This window comes from Somniosus microcephalus, chromosome 5 (genome assembly GCF_052327205.1).
Source record: "Somniosus microcephalus isolate GS21.2 chromosome 5, FLI_Smic_1.0, whole genome shotgun sequence".
Classification (NCBI taxonomy): Eukaryota; Metazoa; Chordata; class Chondrichthyes; order Squaliformes; family Somniosidae; genus Somniosus; species Somniosus microcephalus.
Genome location: NC_140991.1, coordinates 79,508,526 through 79,527,763, shown reverse-complemented (window position 1 = coordinate 79,527,763; position 19,238 = coordinate 79,508,526). Strand labels below are relative to the sequence as shown.

At 43.5% G+C, this 19,238-nt stretch overlaps 1 protein-coding gene across 1 annotated transcript in view; it reads right to left on the bottom strand.

The window, feature by feature from the left end:
- cubn (cubilin (intrinsic factor-cobalamin receptor)) overlaps positions 1 to 19,238 on the bottom strand; it is a 447,009-nt gene that overhangs the window by 206,438 nt on the left and 221,333 nt on the right. Inside the window, exons 34-37 of the mRNA XM_085987872.1 lie at positions 18,075 to 18,265; positions 12,839 to 13,022; positions 4,557 to 4,731; positions 570 to 748 (exon numbers count right to left, since the gene is read on the bottom strand). Of these exons, the coding sequence (XP_085843998.1) occupies positions 570 to 748; positions 4,557 to 4,731; positions 12,839 to 13,022; positions 18,075 to 18,265 (729 nt within the window). The remainder of the gene's footprint in view (positions 1 to 569; positions 749 to 4,556; positions 4,732 to 12,838; positions 13,023 to 18,074; positions 18,266 to 19,238) is intronic.

Below are 19,238 nucleotides of genomic sequence, written 5' to 3'. Positions count from 1 at the left end.
ACCTCCTCACGACCACTGACCATCACCTCGAATCCCACATTTGGCTTAGGTCGGCAGGCAAAGCAGCTTCCCTCACCACAGTCCTCATGAACCGCCTGGATAATATCCCAAGCTCGAATCTTCTTATCTTCACACTGCACCACCACCGTGTTTTCTTTACCAAACCTCCTGAGGTCCCGGCCCAAATCTTTGGGCCTTTTTTTTTTTCCTTTCCCACCACAGTTTCTTCCCTAATTAAATTCCTCTCGGGAACATTGTCCTCTGAGGGGCCCGGCCCAAAAGGCCCTAAAACCTGAAAACCAAACCCCAAAACCCACCACCAACTTTTTACGAAACTCCCTCCAACTCCCAGCTGCAATCAGGCAACCAGTAACAGCTGGCTCACTCCTAGCCCCTCCCACCTAGAGAGTGCTACCCACTGAGCCACAGCTCACACTTTGCAAAGTTGGTAATCAAAATTTCACAGCAACATATTCGATCTCAGATCCTTTGAAGAATAAATGAACTATTGATTTCTCCCAGAAAATGTTCCATGACAGTTTTAAAGACAATTTAGAAAGTTACTGTACCTATTGAGTATTTAGCTTTGAATCCCGCATGGTTCAAACGAGTGTCAGTTCGGAATCTCACATACATGACTCTGCCTGTAGATTTCTGGCTGGGTGGCCTGGCAGATCCACAGAAGCGTCCAATTAGAGGAGCATTTGAAGTAGCTCCATCATGCAGCTCCAGGTAATCAAATTCACATCTAGTACAGAAAAAATAGGTCTTGTTAAACCTCTCTGTAAAGCTCGTAGGTTATTTTTGTGTTGGTAAAAGTGTGCATTTTGCTTATTGCAACATTTTACATTTTCATGATTAATATTTTTGACTGACCCAAGATATGTATCTTGAAAATGAAGAATTGGAGCCCTCCTTAAAGCTCTTCTGGTTAAGGCAGTGAGTAGCTCAGCCATATAGATTAGGACTATCCCAAGTTTGAGCCTTGGTCCATGCTAAATTAACTGAGTGGGGTAGTAGTGGAGAGCTACAATTGGCCTCAGAGCCTGTGTTAGGGAGGAAAGAATTATCCAGTGTTCCATAACTTATTGTTATCCAGTGGCTTCCTGCTGCAGGTGCATATATGTGAAAATTGAGAACAGGATTGGGCTAAGTTGTGATGTCCTTTGCAGTCAAATAGCCTGTAGACACTCACCATCAAGAAAAATAGCAATAGCAGTCGGCAAATCAACCCTTTGAGCCTGTTCCACCATTTTGTTAATCAAGGCAGCACTGTCTCTTTAATCCCAAATTATGTACTCTCCATAATCCTTACTTAAACCCCAAAATTCCAGGAGTCTTGCTCCTCCAGCAGAAATGCAGTAGAGCAGAACTCCTGGCTGCCCAGACAAATGGCCAAAATTTTCTGTACCTGGGCAGGTCAGGTGCGGGCGGTCGGCGTGGGTGGGTCGCGACCCTGTTGTTGCTTCCATCCTGCTGCAAAAAACGACTTTCCGACAATGGGTCCTATTAAGCCCGCCCTGCGCATTACCCAGCCCTACTAAATGGTGCGGGTCTGATGACGTCATCCAGGACGCGCTTTCAGCTGGGATATTTAAAGGGGCCATGGCCACATTGCATTTGAAGGTTCATTTAGGAGTGTGCAGGCAGCACACTGGAGGTTTTCATTGCTCCAAACAGTTGGAGAGATGGCTGCACAGAGGCAAAGGGCTGCATCCAGGTTCTCCGATGACTTCCTCCATATCCTTGTGGAGGGAGTCAGAGCATGCAGGGAGGTCCTCTTCCCCTCCAATGGGCAGAAGAGATCTCCCCAGGAGACAAAAAGAGCCTGGCTCCAAATTGCAGAAGAGGTCAACAGCAGGGATGTGTTTAGGGGGACCTGGGTGCAGTGCCGGAAACGTTTCAATGATCTCTTTAGATCAGGAAAGATGAGTACAAAGCCACAGTCAACTTCATCCTGCTGTGCCTCTCATTGCATTCCCATCACTCTGCCTTCCCAACCCTGCTCCTGCACATCCTTACTCACACCAACATATCTTGCATGCCCACCCATCCCTCTTTATCTACATACTCACATCACCATCTTACTAGTCACCCCTCATACTCAGCTTCATCCTAATGCAATCATAGCAACTAACAACACACAAGGAGGCCACTTGGCATTGCCACCCCAATCCATCATAGTCTCCCTCTAAAGATGTAACCCATCCATTCCCTACAGGTTTTGCGAGCATGATGTCTGCAAATGTTCAGAGAATGGAGGAGTCCATCTCAAACATGAGCACCACTGTGTCTCAGGCGATGGTGACTGTAGGCTCTTCCATGGACAGGATGGCTACCTGCATGGAGCAGCTAATGCGCCACTCACAGGAGCACATGCTATCTATGGAGAATAGATGGCTATCTATGGAGCACAGATGGCAGAGGCTCATGGACCTCCTGTCTAGGAGGGATGTCAGCATAGAAGTGGGTTCTCATGGCCCCACTGATGTGCAGCAAGGTGCTCTCCAACTCCTTGCTAGCAGGGAATTGCGGGTGGCCCATGAGGGAGATGATTGTGAGAGGGGACAGGGAAGTGTGGGCTCCTCTCAAAGCGCTCACACTTCTCCCCTATTGCCAACCCCTCAGTCAGAGCCCCAGATGGCTCCTCGAATCACGATGGCCAAGTCTGCCCCTGCACCGTCGCAGGAGGAGAAGAATTTGGCGGGGCCATCAGAGGCTCCAAAACCCAGAGGACGTCCGCCAAGAGTGTCTAAGCAGTCGCAGCAGGGAAGTGAACAGGTTGCCTCTGCCTCTGCTGAAGCCACAGGGGTAGCACTTCATAGAAGCACGTGGAAGAGAAAGATGACACACAAGTAGATTCACAAGGGTAGCCACTTGGGTGTTTTAGTCAATGTTAATGGCAAGATTCCGTTAATGTGGTGTCAACCATTAAAATCTTTATTTTCACCATTTTGCCATCTTGGACACATTTGTGTGCACCTTTGGAAGTGGCTTAGTGCATTGGAGTGAATGGTGAGACATAATGGAACCTCCAGCAATGGTGGCCAGTGTGAATGGAATGGCTTGGTCATTGTAGGGATCCTTTATGGTATTGCTGTGGAGTGGTGCCAACCTGGCGCAGCATGTGGCAGCCATATGAGTGTACAGCGTAAAGTTAAGTAAATCTGTACATGATGAGGCCATCCCTAGCCTCCCGGGCAGCAATGTGCTGATGCCCTCTGTCCTGTGCAGCATCAGGAGGTTGGGTAGAAGGTTGGTGGTGTTGTTGTTGGTGCTGCTGGTGTGCCTGGTGCTGCTGCTGTTGGGGCTCATCGTGGTCCGATTCTGAGGACCAAGGTGAGACAGTATAAACGGCACCCATGCTGATGGATTGGATGGCAGGTCAAGTAGAGTTGACAGAAGCAATCTGTCAATGGTGAGAGAGGTTCTTCCAATGAGGTGACACTGGATGGAGATTTTGCTGGAAACACATGCAGCCTGCAGAATCTGTGCTGGCAATGTAGTCAGCAACAGCTTCTGCCTGAGGAAAGTGATTAGCTGTGAGATGGGAGCTTTTATTGTACATTTGATGCTGTCAAGTAATCAGCTGGAGCAATGGCCACTCGTCTCCCGTGGCCATGCAGGGAAATTTGAAATGTAGGGGGGAAAAAGGCTCTTAAGTGTCTGACAACAAGCTTATAATGATTTCAATTAGGTCGCCTGCCCCTGCCGGTCGGGTCGCTGCCGTACCGGCAAACGTGCCCAAGGGAAAGGCATGTAGGGGCAGGATGACGGTGGGTTCCTGACTCGCTCCGACTTATCCCACCCGACCTGCCTCCGATCGCACCTGCTCGGACCCAAGAAAATTCCGGCCAAAGATGCAGTCCCCATCCCAAATCTTAGGGTTGGCATTATTTGCATGTTTGGGGCGGGCCACTTCTGTGGATTTATAGTCTACTTTTCTTGCTGTGTATCTGAGTATTCTATTTGGTTTTTTAATTGATTTGTCACCCTATTTGGACATTCAAAGTGACATGGCTACCATTGCTTGCAGGTTTCTTTCTAGGTCTCCCTGGGTTAATTTCATTCTATTTCTATTTATGCATTTTTTAAACTTTTGTGCAGTATTTCACATTTATCAGTGTCAAATTTAATTTACTATTTGTCTGACTATTTGCATTTCCAATCTAAATCCTTTCATAATCCTTTTGCTGCATTCTCTTGTCTTTATTAATTTAGTATCATCAAGAAAGCCTACAGTAGTTTTTGGTATCCAGGTCATTTGTGTAGATTAGAAACAATAATGATTAATGAGCAAATACTTACTCAGGTTTGAAATTACACCTTTTGCATGTACTCTCTGTTGTAAACGGGTTTCTTATCCAATCTCATGCTCTACCAATTGGCCCTTAAAATGCCAGTCTGTGCATTTTGTTATCTTGATTCAGCTCAAGTTCATTGCAATGAGCTATGACCAGTTCAACAAATCATATTTTACATTAACCATTTACTGTAAATTATAAAAATGCCTGAGTGGAGCGAGAGGTTAATAAATTCACAAACATTGATCTTACGCAGGATGAGTTTCAATGTAGAATAGGTCGTCGAAATCAAGCTGAATTGCATCACCATTTGAAGCAGTGATGGTCCAGATACAGTCTATGTTTTCTGGGTAATTGTTGGGGTAGCTCATTGAGGCAATGTACCCAATAGGGTCAGAATCAGAAACAAAAATGGTTCCACCACAGGCTACAAAAGAAAAAATAGGATATTAATGTCTACTTCAAAATGAAAGAAAATCAGTAACAAGGCTCAATTAACATGTATTTTGGAGGATGCTGGTTAACAAAAAATATACAATATAATGTTTGTGCAGTCAGAAATGTCCACATGCAAAAAAGTACCTGTCTGGAATCACCTATACGTTAACAATGATCTCGGAGAGTTCTGAAAAGCCAATGTTTTCGAATTGCTTTAGTATTCAAAAATATTACTCTAGAGATGCACTTTTGCTGCCATCTTTAATTGCAATCATAACGGTTTGGGCTGTTAACATCCCGCATCTCCCACTGAACCACATGGGGTTTTTACTAGAAATATATCCTTAATGCTTTAATCCATGGAATTGCTCTCAGAAATTCTCCAGTATTCAGAGGTGCACTCAAACATCCTTTCATAATTTCTCTTCAAAGCTTTCTCAGATTTCTTCACCAGGCAGTTATCAATAGACCACTATTGGCTGACCCATTATATTACACAGGAGGGTTCAGTGGAATGAAAAGAGTCCTTGACTCGGAGAAAACAATCCATTACCCACTGGAGTTCCAAACAGTTCCCAAGTTACATCATCTCAGCGCTGCATGAAGTGCTGTTTTGTCAAAAACCATACTGTTCTCTGTTTATCCAGACAATATCGTTTTTGTTGGTCTAATATTTGTTAAAATGTTACTTTGATAGATCCTTGTCATACAACATAGGTCAACCAACAAGAATTTATGAAAACTTAAGCAGGCCAATAGTCACATTCAGGGTCACTGCTTCTCAACTGTTTTACATTCCGTGTCTTTGTTGTAATTAATTTATTCAGTTCTTACTCACAAGGAGATCATCTCATTAGAACACAGTGACCTGTAAATAAGACAAGTTAGAGACATGGCAGGATGTCTTTCAAATGGATGCTCCTCACTTTGGCTTATATTTTCATATTCACATTTTTTTTTGCTGAAGTTAGTGAACAAAGTAAAATATAATCAGTTGAATCTTTGTTCTGCATTGACTGATTAAGAGGTGTGCCAATGCTACTAGTTAGGAGCAGATCTTAAATTGCAGGGTTAGTGATTTAAACAGGTTTCAGCTAAATCACTAAGTTCTTGTACTAAAATAAAAGACATCATTATCTTTCAAATAAATGGATTTAGACCTTCTTCTGGATCATGCTGAATGCAACACCAGACACCTTGCTTGATGCTGTGTTTTTTAAGTGTTAGGATATCATAAAACAAGTACTAACTACATGTGGAGAACAGAAGGTGAGGCCTTGCTTTTAGTTGACAGAAATGACCTTGTGTGCATGTCCTGATCTTCAGGAACTGTTCCTATAGTTGATAGCAATAGCCTTTAAATAAAGTATTTATTTATATACATGCATTAAACTCATTTGCATCTGTTGAGGATAACCAAATGGGGTAAAATCGCTCTGTGCGCTAATAGTCGTATTTTAACAGGTGTACTTAATTCTTTTAAATATATACCAATTGTACAGTGTGATTTCACCCCCTCTGGTGACCAACTACTATTTTTAAATGAATTAGCATTTTAGGGTATGTATGAGTTCAGATTGGAAGATACTTGTGTCGATTTTCGGCGACAGTTGTGTGTCAATTGTAAATGGTAAAGAACTGGTGCAAATCCACCAGAATGAGAATGTGCTAAAACACTCAATTTCCAATGATACGCTCATTTGTGTAATTATTCAAGCACAGACTGGAACAGGTGTCGGGAACAAATTAGTGGTGGGAGTAGAAAATTATGTGTAACTAAAATTTAAAGGAATGGGGCCAATTAACAGACGGTGACATAAGAAACAAAAATTCTACAAGCCTTTGGAAAGCCTCAAAAGGCAGCTCAATCCATTCAGCAGCCTTTGCCAAGACTGCAGGGGCGGGGGATAATAAAAATGGCAATATAAATGAAGGGAAAGGAAATCCAAGGTACAGGCATGAGCCTGCAGACAAGTGATGGGGCAACCCATCTCCTGACTTCCTGTTTGATGGCTGCTGAAGTGGAGGTAGTGCCACTGCATAGGTCAGCACTGCAGCATGCCTACAAGGAGGTCAACCAAGTTTTAGGTTGTAGATGGCCATTCCTATCTTTGACTATGCCAGTCCTATACTACACGGTAGTTGCAGGTGTCATTGCAGCAGATGGCATGGCTCTGCATCGCTACTCAGCCAGACTCTGAGAAGCCAGTTTCCCAATAGTCATTGTCAGGTTTATGTGCCAGGACCTGCAGAATCAGGCTATGTTAGCTCTTGATCACTTTGGCATGTCTTCCTTCATACAGTGCAACTCAAAGCATGGCATCCTGTGGCTGGAGTACTTCCAAGGAAGCATCCAACATCATAATAATAATAATATAATAATAATCAACTTTATTGTCATTGTTAGTGCACAAGTGCAATACAACGAAATGTAGGCTTGCGGCTCCCAAGAGTGTACATTTAGATTAAGGCATTTAAACATTCAACATTCATTTGGCTTGTAATACATTAACATAAACATAATAAAGTGCATTGGCAGATGTGCAGGCTTTAGAGTTTATTTGTGGAGTTCAGTAGGATGACAGCCCTGGGAAAGAAGCTGTTCCTAAATCTGGTCGTTCGGGTGCGAATGCATCTGTAGCGTCTCCCAGATGGCAGGGGGGGCAAACAGACTGTGGCTGGGGTGGGTAGGGTCTTTGATGATGGTCAGTGACCTCCGTAAACAGCGTTTCTGGTATATGTGCTCTATGGTCGGTAGCCGGGTGCCGGTAATGCGTTGGGCAGTTTTGACTACCCGCTGCAGGGCTTTCCGGTCATAGGAGCTACAGCTGCCATACCATACTGTGATACAGTTCGTCAGGATGCTCTCTATTGTACAGCGGTAAAAGTTAGAGAGGATCAGGGGTGACAGGTTACATCCCTTCAGCCTCCTTAGGAAATATAGGCGCTGCTGGGCCTTCTTCACCAGAGAGGAGGTATTGAGGGACCAGGAGAGGTCTTCCGTGATGTGGACTCCGAGGAACTTAAAGCTGTCCACCCTTTCCACAGTCAGGCATTCACATATTTTAGTGATGCCATCAAGTCTGCCAAAAGTGAGGTATTTTTAACTCTGTCAGCAGATGTAGCTGTGTGGGTACTTTTCAGCATCTGTAATGCAGTCTGGCCTCCTTTCCTTCCAGATGCATCAGATAGAAGTATTCTAGTGGTGCCAACCTGTTAGAGCCAGTAATGGTGCTGGGGTAAAAACTAATTTAGAACAACTGCCACAAAAGCTCATGATATGTGGGTACTCAGGGACACTTCCTGTGTCCCTGAAAACTACATGTGCAGGAAGTGTATCCAGCTGCAGCTACTGACAGACCGCATTGCGGCACTGGAGCTGCGATTGGATGCATACTGGAGCGTTTGCGATGCTCAGGACATCGTGAATAGCACGTTTACAGAGTTGGACACACCACAGGTACAGGTTGCACAGGAAGAAAGGGAATGGGTGACCAACAGGCGAAGTACTAGGCGCAGGCAGGTAGTGCAGGAGTCCCCTGCGGACATCCCCCTCTCAAACAGATACACCACTTTGAGTGCTGTTGGGGGGGATGGCTTATCAGAGGAAAGCAGCGGCAGCCAACTTCCTGGCACCAGGGGTGGCTCTGCTGCACAGTACGGGAGGAAAAAGAGTGTGAGAGCTATAGTAATAGGGGATTCTATTGTAAGGGGAATAGATAGGTGTTTCTGCGGCCGCAAATGAGACTCCAGGATGGAGTGTTGCACACCTGGTGCAAGGGTCAAGGATGTCTCAGAGTGGCTGCAGAACATCTTGGAAGGGGAGGGTGAACAGCCAGCTGTTGCGGTGCATATAGGCACCAACGATATAGTTAAAAAGCGGGATGAGGTCCTAAAAGTGGAATATAGGGAGTTAGGAGGTAAATTAAAAAATAGGACCTCAAAGGTAGCAATCTCAGGATTGCTACCAGTGCCACGTGCTAGTCAGAGTAGAAATAGAAGGATATTTCAGATGAATACGTGGCTAGAGGAATGGTGCAAGGGGGAGGGATTCAAGTTCCTGGGACATTGGAACCGGTTCTGGGGGAGGTGCGACCAGTTCAAACCGGATGGTCTGCACCTGGGCAGGGCTGGAACCGATGTCCTAGGGGGAGTGTTTGCTAGTGCTCTGGGGGAGGGTTTAAACTAAAATGGCAGGGGGTTGGGAACCTGAGCAGGGAGACAGAGGAAAGGGAAACAAAGATAAAAGCAAAAGATAGGAAGGAGAAAAACAAAAGTGGCAGTCAGAGAAATCAGCGGTTTAAATCAAAAGTGGCCACAGTAAATAATAATTCTAATAGGTCTAAGAGCGTTAAAAAAACAAGCCTGAAGGCTTTGTGTCTTAATGCGAGGAGCATTCGTAATAAGGTGGATGAATTGGCTGCGCAAATGGAGGTAAACGAATATGATTTGGTTGGGATTTCGGAAACGTGGCTCAAGGATGGTCAAGGCTGGGAACTCAACATCCAGGGGTATTCGATATTCAGGAAAGATAGGCAAAAAGGAAAGGGAGGTGGGGTAGCATTACTGGTTAAAGAAGTGATTAACACAATTGTAATGAAGGATATTAGCTCTGATGATGTGGAATCTGTATGGGTAGAATTGAGAAATACTAAGGGGAAGAAAACGTTAGTGGGAGTGCTATATAGAACTCCAAACAATAAGGCGGAGGTTGGGGATGGCATTAAAAGGGAAATTAAAGAAGCATGAAATAAGGGCACAGCAGTCATCATGGGTGACTTTAATCTACATATAGATTGGGCTAACCAAATTAGTAACAATACTGTGGAGGAGGAATTCCTGGAGTGTTTACGGGATGGTTTCCTGGACCAATATGTCGAGGAACCAACCAGAGATCAGGCCATCTTAGACTGGGTATTATGTAATGAGAAAGGATTAATTAGCAATCTTGTTGTATGAGGCCCCTTGGGTCAGAGCGATCATAACATGATCGAATTCTTCATTAAGATGGAGAATGAAGTAGTTGACTCAGAGACTAGGGTCCTTAATTTAAATAAAGGAAACTATGATGGTCTGAGGAGCGAGTTGGGTAGGATTGATTGGGGAATGTCACTCAAAGGGTTGACGGTGGATAGGCAATGGCAAACATTCAAAGACCGAATGTATGAACTACAGAATTTGTTCATCCCAGTTTGGCATAAAAATAAAACAATAAAGATGACTCAACCGTGGCTAACAAGGGAAATTAGGGATAGCATAAGGTCCAAGGAGAGGGCATATAAATTGGCCAGAAAAAGCAATAATCCTGAGGATTGGGAGCAGTTTAGGATTCAACAAAGGAGGACAAAGGGATTGATTAAGAAAGGGAAAATAGATTATGAGAGTAAGCTTTCAGGGAACATAAAAACTGACTGTAAAAGCTTTTATAGATATGTGAAGAGAAAAAGATTGGTGAAGTCAAGCGTAGGTCCCTTGCAGTCAGAATCAGGGGAATTTATAATGGGGAACAAAGAAATGGCAGACCAACTAAATACATATTTTGGTTCTGTCTTCACAAAGGAGGACACAAATAACCTCCCAGAGATGCTGGGGAACATAGGGTCTGATGAAAGGGTGGAACTGAAAGAAATCAGTATTTGTAGGGAAATGGTGTTAGGAAAATTGATGGGACTGAAGGCCGATAAATCCCCAGGGCCTGATAATCTACATCCTAGGGTACTTAAGGAAGTGGCCCTAGAAATAGTAGATGCATTGCTGGTCATCTTCCAGAACTCGATAGACTCTGGAACAGTACCCATGGATTGGAGGGTAGCTAATGTTACCCCACTATTCAAAAAAGGTGGTAGAGAAAAAGCGGGGAATTATAGACCGGTAAGCCTGACATCGGTAGTGGGGAAAATGCTAGAGTCCATTATAAAAGATGTAATAGCAGAGCACTTGGAAAGCAGTGACAGGATCGGACAAAGTCAACATGAATTTACAAAAGGTAAATTATGCTTGACTAATCTACTGGAATTTTTTGAGGATGTACAGGAAACTTTGTGCTATCCGGCACCGACAGGACCGAGCTGTTGCCGTTCCCTCAAAACTGCCGGACAAACCAGCACTAATGTTGAAACATACGGAGATTTTGAGCTCCGTATCTAGCAACAAACCCTGTTGCTTAGCAACAGCTTCTAAACAGTCCAAGCGTCTCTGTAGTGTCTCTGTAGCTTAGCAACAGCTTCAGCGAGACCTTGCAGAGCTTGACTGTTGAGAAAAAAGCAACGAAAAGAGAAAAAACCTAACGAAACCGCTCCTGATTTTTGCCGGTGGCTCGAGCATTCCAGACAGTTAGTTTCCAGATAACACAAAGTTTCCTGTAACTGGTAAAATAGATAAGGGAGAACCAGTGGATGTGGTGTATTTGGACTTTCAGAAGGCTTTCGATAAGGTCCCACATATGAGATTAGTGTGCAAAATTAAGGCACATGGGATTGGGGGCAAGGTATTGACTTGGATAGAGAACTGCTTGGCGGACAGAAAGCAAAGAGTTGGAATAAACGGGTCGTTTTCCGAGTGGCAGGCAGTGACTAGTGGGGTACTGCAAGGATCGGTCCTAGGACCCCAGCTGTTCACAATATATATTAATGATCTGGACGAGGGAATTGGATGTAATATCTCCAAATTTGCAGACGACACAAAGCTGGGTGGGAGGGTATGCTGTGAGGAGGATGTCGTGAAACTCCAGTACGATTTGGACAGGTTGGGTGATTGGGCAGAAACATGGCAAATGCACTATAATGTGGATAAATGTGAGGTTATCCACTTTGGTGGCAAAAACAGGAAGGCAGATTATTTTTTGAATGGCAATGGATTGGGAGAAGGGGAAGTGCAAAGAGACCTGGGTGTTCTTGTGCACCAGTCGCTGAAGGTAAGCATGCAGGTGCAGCAGGTGGTTAAGAAGGCAAATGGTATGTTGGCCTTCGTAGCAAGAGGGTTCGAGAACAGGAACAAGGATGTCTTGCTGCAGTTGTACAGGGCCTTGGTGAGACCGCACCTTGAGTATTGTGTGCAGTTTTGGTCGCCTTATCTGAGGAAGGACGTTCTTGCCATGGAAGGAGTGCAGCGAAGATTCACCAGGCTGATACCTGGGATGGCAGGAATGACGTATGAGGAGAGATTGTGTTGATTGGGCTTATACTCACTGGAGTTTAGAAGATTGAGAGGGGATCTCATCGAAACCTATAAAATTCTGTCAGGCCTGGACAGACTAGATGCAGGAAGGATGTTTCTGATGGCCGGGGAGTCCAGAACCAGGGGTCGTAGTCTAAGGATAATGGGTAAGCCATTTAGGACTGAAATGAGGAGGAATTTCCTCACCCAGAGAGTGGCGAACCTGTGGAATTCTCTGCCACAGAGGGCGGTGGAGACCAGTTCATTAAATATATTCAAGAAGGAGTTGGATATATTTCTTAAGGTTAAAGGGATCAAGGGATATGGGGAGAAGGCAGGGACAGGGTACTGAATTTGGATGATCAGCCATGATCTCATTGAATGGCGGAGCAGGCTCGAAGGGCTGAATGGCCTACTCCTGCTCCTATCTTCTATGTTTCTATGAGAACCCAAGTGCCAGTAGGGAAAACATTTTAAATCCTGAATGTCTAGTAATGCCCTAAAATTATGTACCTTTATATTACAGTGCTCTTTAAATGAACTGCTCCCAGCAACCCTGGATGTCTTATTTCCTGAACACTACACTGGTCTACACTGCAAAACTAGCGCCTTTGCACATTGGGCAATTGCATGTAGCTGCCCTAACCCCATTCCATATTTTTAAGGAGAGGCCACTTGTTTCGAATGGGAGTTCTGCCACCTGCACCAAAGCTGAATGCAAACTTCATTGGGGCGCAGAACAGATAGTCTGATCTCCGCTGAATTGCACGCTCCGTTATACCCCATCTGCACCTGTTTCTGGGATGTAACAGAGATTATAATCAACCCAACAGCTGAAAATATTTTAAAAGAAATTTCTGGCATTGTAATGTACTGAATGAACCACGGATGTAGATAACTCTGGGTATTTCCATGTCTCATGTGTCTGCTTGTCCACTCACCAACGTTTGAAGCATCATAAGTGAACTTGAACCCTTGGCCCTCATTGTTTCTATCAGAAATGAAGTGCACAAAGAGTTGATTGTCTGTAGTATGCATTGTGGAAGGAGGGTTCCCACCACAATAGTGTCCATTTCCTCCATGGGAGGTCAAAGGTGGGGAAGACACATCAGGTCCGTTCCTTAACTAGAATGGAAACCAACATGGAAAAGATTTGAGGCTTTAATTAAAAATTAAACATCAAAAGTAGCAAACTTTTTAACCTTGAACCAGAACAACCAAAATAGATTGCATGAAAACCCCACCCAAGAAATTGTTCTGAACAGCAGTTTCATAAGGTGATCACATAATTTTCTTTCCAGTTCTTTCTCAAGTTATGGCTTCACAAGTTTTCAATCTTTTAATCCAGGTGACAGTGACTCTTCCGTAAAATACCAGTGCAATTTTATTAAATGGTTTCATGCTTTACTGAACAACATCAAAGTTAGCTATACAATCATATTCCTTTTCAGGTCATGAATTATTACTTATTGATTTTAACTCAGTCTTTCATTCAACATGTGGCTTCCGTACCATACATAATTTATAAGTAGTCTTATATTTACCCAATTTTAGATCAGCTACTTCTGATCATAATCGAGTAATGTAGTTAAAGGGGTACACAACACTTTCTCTACACTCTTCATGAAGGCCTTTGACTCCTTATGGGGTATGGTTGCATGGGAACTCTTCACCTAATCCTGTATCTTGCTCAAGTGGACATTGTTCAATGTGTGAGCCTTGATAATGAGTGTTGGCAGGCTATTTGGCTACAGGGACGCATCTCAGCCAAGACCGACCCTGCCCTCATCTGCCGTCGATACACACGTACATACTCCCACCATGAGTTGCTGGATAGAAGTCAGGATTGGAAACTCTGTCTCTTTTTCCCTCCCTAATCCAGATGAACTGAGGCCAATTGTAGAGCACCTACCATTACCTGGCTGGGATCACCTGACTCGGCACAGAGCGAGGATGTAACCTACCACCTGTCGGGTCTATATTGCTCACCGACTCACTGGCTACACTTACTGAGCCCTTGGGAGAGCCAAGCAAACAAAACATTAATAAAAAATCTCTCCTTTTAACTCTAGTATAGAAATAGGGGGATGGTTGATATTATCTCAGACTTAAAGTAATGAAATGATGACCCAGACTTCCCTCAAAACTTTAGCAAACAACAGTAAAAGTATAGCCTAATGCCGATGATCAGCGCAAAAGATCGAGCAAATTCGTGTGTAAATGACTTCTGCTGGTTTTTATGTTAAGCCTGAGTTTCCTCAATCTTTTGCACCTTTTCAACAAAACCTCTGCTGCTCACTGACACAGCCCCGCCCCCATGCAAAAGGATGGAGAATTACTGTTTCCTGCATTTACACCAGCTGTGAATGGGCAGTAAATTTATGCCCAAAATTTGAAGCACGCAGGACAGAAAGTCATATTTCAGGGGGTAGAATTTCCGCTTTGGGCGCAATCGGCGAATTGCGGCCAAATTTGTGCTAGTTTTGAGAAGTGCTTTCTCTTCAAGGTTCCGCTCAAACTCATTTGCATATTGCTGAATGTAAAATGTGCCATGAACCAGTGCAATCGGGCAACGTTTTAGAATTTAACTATTCCATGATATATTTAAGAGTGGTAACTTGGTGCAGTTTGATTAATATAGCTGAAAATGGGTTTAATCACAAAAAATAAGAATGTCCAGTCCACCACCTCTGAGTAAAACCAATTTTAAATAACTGAAAATGGTTTTAAAAAACTATACAGAACCATTTACTAGTTACATTGGTGTATAGCAGTCAGTTTATTATATTCAAAAGCTTTCAAAACGTGCCTATTAGTGTCCTTGCGCCTAAAAAAAAGCTTCATTTTAAGAGACTCCTCAAAGGCCCACAAACGAGCGCAATTAGCAGAAACTCACAATGGTGATTAATTCGATCTGGGGCCATGGCCGGTTTCTAGTGCAATATTTTTTAAACTAGTGCAAAAGATCGTGGAAGCTCAATTTGTGCTGGACATAATTTGTGCTTGAAATTCCACGATCATTTGCGCTGGTTTGGCCGATTTTGGGCGAATTACGCTAAAATAAAGTGCAACCCACCGGAAACTCCAGGCCCTGGTGTTTTATGGAGATCTTTTCAAATTTTTTTTTTCTGTTTCACCTCATTGAGACCTGCATTGTATTTCCTGTACCTTCGAATGCATTTTTATAGCATCAGAATAAGCCACATTGAAAATTGTAAAGCTTCCACAATTGAATTTTTACACAGAATTACATAGAATATACAGCACAGATACAGGCCTTTCGGCCGAACCAGTCTATGTTGCTGTTTATGCTCCACTCAAGCCTCCTCCCATCCTTTCTCATCTAACTCTATCAGCATTACCCCCTATTCCCTTCTCCCTCATATGCTTATCTAGCCTCCCCTTAAATGCATCTATACTATTTGTCTCAACCACTCCCTGTGGTAGTGAGTTCCACATTCGCATCACTCTCTGGGTAAAGAAGTTTCTTCTGAATTCCCTATTTGATTTCTTGATGACTGTCTTATAGTGATGGCCTCTAGTTTGATGTCTTCAACTATTTTCATACAAAAAGTGAAACTTAAAGAAGGAATATGGTATAAATTCCATCTTTTCCTCGGGTCCCAATTGTTTATCCTGATTTCTAGTTGTTTGTATGGTTTTTTTTGGCTTATGTTAATGTGGCTGACAGGAAATTCTGGTATAAGTATCAGTTGGCAAGATCGGCATGGAAACCGACGTAAATGTTATTTGTTACGTATGTTATTTATGTTGAACAGTACCCGTTTCCACTATTCTGCAAGTTATTTCTTACCTCTCTTTCAGCTCTCTCCACACCATGCATTAGTCAGCACCAAGAAGGTGGGCAGGTATCCTGCTCACAGGTAATTGCCAATGGCATTATTGAGGTGCCTCCCTCAGGAGTGGTATCTCGCTTTCTCTCAGAGCTTCTCCCAGACATTTTGGGTAATATCAGGAACTCAGCATGTGGAACCTTGTGGGAGAGACTCTGCAGCCGACTAATCTATAGCCCTTTAATGCACTAAGGAGCAACACCAATTTTACCAACAACGCAGTCATTTCCCAATTATTATTAAAGATTAGCCCTTTTGAGCATTGTGGAAGCATTTGATGCTCCAAATAACAATACAGTAGTGTTATCCTTTACTGAAACAATACTGTGAATAAGTTGGTTTAGCGTTCTCTTACTTAATCTATAGGACAGATTTTTCCCCTCCATCTTTGCCTGGGTGCAAGTCAGGCGGTGAACGCCTGAAGTGCACTCTTGCATGACCTGCCCTGAATTCACCCGTGTGAGAGTTCAGGTCATCTGCATAGAACTAATGAACCCAGGCACAGGCTTGCCCCTTGGCAAGGCTTTGCGCCTGAAAGCAGGGATGGAAATCCAACCACTATTGCAGGCCTGAGAAGTCTGCGGCAGCAGTAATGGCCACTCGCTTTGGGTTCCTCTGACTGCAGTTTTTGAACAGAAAGTTTCCTACCCAAAGATCCATGGGTCTCTGCACCAAGGAAAAGGCAAACAGATAGGGTAGATAGAGAGAAACTATTTTTGCTGGTTGGGGAGTCTAGGCCTAGGGGCCATAGTCTAAAAGTTAGAGCCAGACCCTTCAGGAGCGAAATGAGGAAACACTTCTACACACAAAGGGTGGTAGAAGTTTGTAACTCCCTTCCGCAAACGGCAATTGATGCTAGATCAGTTGTTAATTTTAAATCTGAGATTGATAGGTTTTTGTTAATCAAAGGTATTCAGGGATATGGAGTTAGGTCGCAGATCAGCCATGATCTCATTGAATAGCGGAACAGGCTCGAGGTGCTAAATGGCCTACTCCTGTTCCTATGTTCCCTTTTCAGGTTCTTGATGGCTTTTCTGTCTGCCCTCTCAGCGACACTGATTTGAGGAAACGGCGGTGTCAAGTGCAAGGCCTAACACCTACATTTTCTAATGAGCGCCTGTCCAGTGTACCTGCAAGAAGATGCGGTGGGAGACCCCACTTGAGCCCTCATTTGCATGACTGTGCCTGCTTGGAGCAGAACCCCTTGGGGTATCTGCACGAAATCCCTCGATAACATAAAGGGAGCAGAGACCTGGTGTAATGGGTTTCTGCTTTGTGCCAGAGGAAATATGACTGTTTGTCTGGTGGAAAATTTCCTCAGTGCATTAGCCATAGTGAATTTGTAAACCCATTCTTTATAAACACCTACTGCACAGAGGAAATCCTCCTCCATCATGGGAAAAAAGCTTGCTTCTTTCACAACCTATGTACATTCTAGTCTGGCATGGACTAGTGGACCGATTTAATATCCTGAAGGAAACTTCTGCATAAACTGTATACTTACTGATTTCTAAAGGTAATGAAGCAGAACAACAGAATTTCATATATCATCACATCTCCACAATTCACCCTTGGCTTGCTGTCCTCTACAGGCAACAACCTCCTAATTTCCCCTGTAGCATAGGAATCTTGCTAATGCTAAGAGTTAAAATTAATTTAATAGTTGCTTTAATTTTTAAAAAAATCATTAGTGTCAATTTTGTTTCTTACCAGTTTGTTGTAAAGTTGAACCAAAAAATGCTTCAATCGTCTTCTATTCAGACACATCCCAGCCTCCAATATATGTTGATTTTGTATGTGATTCATAAGATTGATAACTTCTACTTAATCTTGCATGTGAGTCACAAGGTTGTGGGTTCAAACCCCACATCAGAGACTGAGCATATAATCCATGCTGACACTTCAATGCAGTACTAATGTAGTGTTGCATTGTCGGAGGTGTCGTCTTTCAGATAAAACAGATAGGCCCTATCTGTTCTCTCAGGGGGATGTAAAAGATCTCACGGCACTATTTAAAGAAGAGCAGGGGAGCTCTCCTGGTGTCCTGGCCAATATTTAAATCTCAACTAACAACACTAAAACAGATTATCTGGTCATTTACATGTTTGTGGGACCTTGCTTTATGCTAACTGGCTGCTGCATTTACCTACATTACAACAGTGACTACACTTCAAAAGTAATTCATTGGCTGCTAAGTGCTTTGGGACATCCAAAGAACACGAAAAGCATGATATAAATGCACATTCATTCTTTCTTTAATGTGAGATCAAATGTCTAATTTTCACAAAACTTTCACTGTTGCAAAGGGCAAAAAGTTACTTACCTCTAAATAGTCACCACTTGTGCAGTCTGTGCCAGAGCCTTCTACCTGGAAGGGCTGTTTGAAATTGATAGCAATAATGAACCCGCTACTGACAACAACATGCCAGGTGCAATTGAGGTTTGGTGTGTATGTGCGAGGATAGTTGGGTGAAGTAATAACACCACGGTTAGCATGGAGCTGGCCACCACAAGCTGAAAGAAGGTAAAGTATCAACAATTATTAAAAGACTGCGTGTATAAACATTTAAAAAAAGATTTTAAAAACTAAAACTTTTCTAGGGAGACAAATCTCTGCCAAGTGTAACATTGCATAACCTACCATCTCCAAACATTCATATAAAAACAGAAAAAATCACTTGCACAGTCGTGTGCCAGACCACTGACATAGGAGCCAACAAAAATCAGCCATTAGCCAAAATAGACAATTAACAGAAAATTAACTTGTGGAGACCTAAGGGCAGAAATTTTAATTGGTGACACTCCTGTGCTGACGATTTTTATGCAAGTATTAGTCTATTTATTTTAAACATTAATTCCTCCATAAAGTAGTGCACACAGAAATGGGGGTGATTTTGCTAATGGGGAGCTTTTGGAGGCGGGTCTCCCACTTGTCGGCTTTCAGTCCCGCCTCCAACAACTTCTGGCCAACCCTCGCTATTTTCCCTTGATTGACCTTGTTAAGCCTGTCCAGCGGGCTTAGCAGGCCAATTAAGGGAAAGCTGATTGCAGAGAACGTCAACGTATGACGTTTCATCTGTCAAAAATTTTTGAGAGATGAATTGTCATCGTTTGACAGCTCTGTGAAACTGTCAAACCGTGACATTCTCTGTAGTTTGATGAGGTCTTGAATTCAAGACCTCATCAAACGTCTTTCTTTTGCAGAAATGAGATGGTTGTTGCATCAACGGCTATCTGTCATTTCCAAAGCGGAGGTGCGAGACTCTCCGCATACACACCGACTGAAGCCTGCAGGAAGAAACAAAGGTAAGTACACTTTTAAAAACACTTTGCACTTACCTCAGATACACACCTCTATACTCTTGCACCCATCACTTACCATCACACCACACTTTTGCACCCCCCTGACCCCCACAGACCCACTACTTGTCTCGCTGAGCTGGCGGGTTTCGGAGCCTTCGGGAAGCCCGCACTTGTGAGGGCAAAA